The sequence below is a fragment of the Sorex araneus genome, chromosome 7, assembly GCF_027595985.1.
Source record: "Sorex araneus isolate mSorAra2 chromosome 7, mSorAra2.pri, whole genome shotgun sequence".
NCBI lineage: Eukaryota > Metazoa > Chordata > Mammalia > Eulipotyphla > Soricidae > Sorex > Sorex araneus.
The window spans coordinates 48031000-48035157 of NC_073308.1; the positions used below are offsets into that span (position 1 = coordinate 48031000).

The 4158-nt window shown below is 42.2% G+C and overlaps 1 protein-coding gene across 1 annotated transcript; it reads left to right on the forward strand.

The window, feature by feature from the left end:
• Positions 1-1649: 1649 nt before the first annotated feature.
• LOC129406448 (tripartite motif-containing protein 75-like) lies at positions 1650-3035 on the forward strand. The gene has a single exon (XM_055144228.1). It carries the CDS (start codon positions 1650-1652, stop codon positions 3033-3035), a length of 1386 nt encoding a protein of 461 aa, XP_055000203.1.
• The last annotated feature ends 1123 nt before the right edge of the window (positions 3036-4158 follow it).

The window sequence follows — 4158 nt, forward strand, 5'->3', positions numbered from 1 at the left end:
AAGAAGAGTAAGATAGAAATTGACTCAAGTGGGGTAGGTCACAGAGGTATAGATTGATTAGCCGCAATTTTCATAGAATTGTGGTTTACAGTAGTATTTACATTAGTTTCCTACTTACATACATACCACCCCTATAATGAGCACCAAGGTCACTGCACCATTATCCCAGAGAGCAATTGTTCAGAGTCAGAGTGAGCTAGACCTCCAAACATACCAATTATGCATTCCTCATTGACTCTGATATCAAGCCTCCTCCCTGACTTTCCAGACTCTTGTTTGGGGAAAACATTTTATAACTGTCTCAATTTGAATTGCTGATAGTAAAAGTTCCATTTGAATTGTCTACATCCACTTGACTCAGTCTGGTGAGGATAAGAATAGAAATATATAGATTTATTTTAGATTCTTTAGTCCAGTGAATTAAAGTTGTTCATAGTCATCTCATTCGATATTTCTAATGTCTATTATCTTCTTTTCTTTCATTTCTTATCTGATTGATCTGTTTTCTTTGTGAGAAAAAGAAAACCCATTTTTAGAAAAGGGCTCATTGATCCCTTTTTTTGTGGTGGACCGGGACCCTGGGAAAGGGAGAACTTAGCCATTTCCCCAGACAGGGAGTGCCCACCAAGATATTGTATTATGAAACAGACATCCTGTACCAAGGGCGAAACCCACAAAGATGACAGGCATATCATGTTCCAGTCTGCTGATCCCCCTTACGCAAATGCCCCGCGAATACCCTGCGTGATCAACCGTGGCCCCCTTGCAAAAGCCTTGCCGCTCAGCCTATATACTCTGTACACTTTCCTTCAATAAACGAGACCTTGACAACAGTTCCTTGCTTGGTCTCCCTCTTCTTTCTCGCCCTTGCTATATCAGGTAGTGCCTCTATAGACCCTGGAATAACTTGGTCCCGCGGGACGGGATATTTTTTATTTGTTTTTATTTGTTTTATTTGTTTTTCATTGGGAGCCACCTCTGGCTGTGCTCAAGGCTTGCTCCTGGCTCTATACTCAGGGATCACAATTTGTGTCACACTGTATGGGGTACAGGGGCCGGGGGGCTGGACACCAGGGGGAAGAATCTGAGAAATCCTATACTATGATAATTGATGTTTTAATATTTTAGTCACAGTATAATACTGTCATCATAAATGTGAAAAGCATTGATAAGATGATATATCACATGTGCTTAATTTTTGTGTCACAATTATGTGTAAGTTAAGATGAGGAAATTATATATCTTATTACTGACATACATGCCATTTATCTTGACAGTTTGTGTTGAAGTGATCAGATCGTCATCACCCTGAATCTCGTGAAGTGATCCGACCACCTCAGTTGTTGATCTCTTAGCTGTTTCCTTTCAAAGAGAACTAACTGGTCAAGGTAATCTGAGCAACAGAAATCCAGAGACTGTGGTCAGTGATACCTGGACCCGATTACACTGAGCACCTGCTTCAGTAGCTGAAGAAAAGGAAGCAGAAATAAGCTTGTGACCTTAGAGCTTGAGAATCTGGGAAGATTCAGGTCCTCTAAGGAGAGTGACAGTTAAGGAAACGTTTGTTTCTCACCCCTCAGAGTGACTGGAAAGCCAGAACTTTCTGAAAGGCAGACAACCCCCCTCCACCACCACCCCCCCACACAGCAATGGCCTTTGCATCCTCCCTAACTGAGCTCCAACTACAGGCCACCTGCCCCATCTGCTCGGATTACCTGAGGGATGCAGTCACCCTTGACTGTGGGCACAACTTCTGTGACTCTTGCGTGCAAGAGCGCTGGGCTTATCTACAGGACATCTTCCCTTGTCCGGTCTGCTTTCACCACTGCCCTGGTGGAGCCACCAAAAGGAACACCCAATTGTCTTACATTGTTGACATCATGAAGCAGCTTCCCACTGGAAGGAGTAAAAGGAAAAGGCAGGAAGAGGAACCCCTCTGTGAGAAGCACAATGAAGTGTTAGACCTGTTCTGTGAGGAGGACTCTGAGCTGTTGTGTCCCCAGTGCAGGGCCTCTTCTGACCACCAGGGTCACCACTTGTTGCCCACTGGGAGAGCCATAGTGAATCAAAGAAAGAAGCTCAAAACATATATGGAACTTCTGAAGAAACAGATCAACGATGCTAAAATGGTGTATGAAGATCAAGTTAGAGAAGGCACAGAAGCAAGGTTTCAGATAGAAAATTGCAAAGGAGAATTAAAGCCTGAATTTGAGAAATTTAAATTTCACTTGAAAACCGAAGAGATTGTAATGTCCTCCTCTTTGCTTACTTCGGAGATCATCATGGAAGATAAGCTAACTCAAAACAAAAATTCTATTTCAGACCACATGAAAACCCTAAAAAATCTCCTAGATGAACTAACAAAGAAGTGTTTGCAGACTGACCAGAACTTACTAAGAAGCATCAAAAGCACTGATCTTCAGTATGGAGACTTACCATCCCCGGTGGTCTTGACATATGAGATCAAGAGAGAGAGTTCAACTCTCCCCCCTCATTATATTGGTCTAAACAATATGGTCAGCACTTTTCAGGAAAATTTGACACTAGACCTCGAAACTGCCCATGCAAATCTTATTGTTTCCAATGACAGAAAAAGGGTCACATTTGGAATAAGACCAATGAACTTTGTAGGCAATTTCCAGCACAGGATTCCTTTCCCAGCCGTGCTGTGTTGTGAGAGCTTCACTGAAGGCAGACATTTTTGGCAGGTAGAAGTCAAAGGTACTGGTGAATTGTCCCTAGGACTGTGTAAAGAAAACTTCCGTGAAAAAATTCCTGTGTCCTCAATCTCTGACTATGACTTCTGGCAGTTTAAGCTGACCTTGAGGCCCTTCTGGGATACTGAGCAAGAGGAACAAGATAGGAGATATGGTGTGTTTCTGGATTATGAGTTGGGAGAACTTTCCTTTTATAATCTGAAGAGCAAGTTCTTCTTGCATAAGATCACTGGTACATTCCCAGAAAGAGTGATACCCTTTTTTGCTTTTGGACCTTCTTCAGATTCTCTTATGCTCAGTCTAGTTATGGAGCAATGATGTATTTATTAGAGGATGGTTTTGTGGTTTTTTTCCCCCTGATGTTGAATGTAAATAAAGTTTAAATAAAGTTTTTGGTTCTATGTTTGATGACTCAAGTGCAGTTTCCTTTTTCCTTTCCCTTTAGCCCCTACATTTGAAAACAAAATGATAGGATGGCACAATCAAGGGAGGCTCTCAAGACCAGCATTTACGTTCCATCAAGTTCAATTTAAGTCCCTAGTTATGCTAGAATCTTCACAGTCCACCAGGCAGTGGCCCCGAGAAACAGTTTACATACTCTTTGTTAATATATTCACTCAGTAAGTGCAGTACAGGGGTCATTGTATAGTAACAGGAAATCTCAACTTCTGTTGGTGGTCATGAAGTATAGACAGATGTCAAATTATAATGTATGCCTGTAGCACTATAGTAATCTCGTCCCATTGTTCATTGATTTGCTCGAGAGGATAAATTCTCCATTCTGAGACGTGTTACTATTTTTGGCGTACTGACTATGCCATGAGTAACTTGCCAGGCTCTGCTGTGTGGGCGGGTGGGATACCCTTGGTAGCTTGATGCAATCTCGGAAAGGGATGCAGGAATCCAACACAGGTAGGCCTCATGCAAGGCAAATGTCCTACCAGCTGTGCTATCACTCCAGCCCTAAAACACATAATTTTATAAACCAATAATGTCAATAAATGGTTTTTTACTGACCCCTCTTGGGGCTAAGGAGGGGATGCAACCAAACGAAGAGATGCAGAGCCAGAAGGAGGAGGAGAGAGAGAAAGAGAGTTTATTCACAGCAGTTACAATACTTATACCTCTTGGTGGGAGGGGGGTGGTATGCATGCTTGGACCCCCATAGGAACAGTAGTAGAATGTTGATCAGGCATGGCCTTTGGCTAGTGAGACAAATGGTGAAATAATAAGATCACAGGAATCCCAAGCAGCCTCCGCTTGACTAGACAAGATAAGAGCCAAACTCTGTAAGATGGCTCCCTACATTTACTCACTTGGAAAAAAATATATTCACTCAGCCCCTAAACTCTGATTGCCTAGCTACTTTCCATTTAAGGCCTCATTCTCTAATAAAACTTTTAATGAGCTAATATGTGTAAGTCGCATCATCATTTGACTT

Coding starts and splice junctions, on each gene's coding strand:
- LOC129406448 (XM_055144228.1), top strand. CDS start 1,650: ATGGCCTTTGCATCCTCCCTAACTGAGCTCCAACTACAGGCCACCTGC.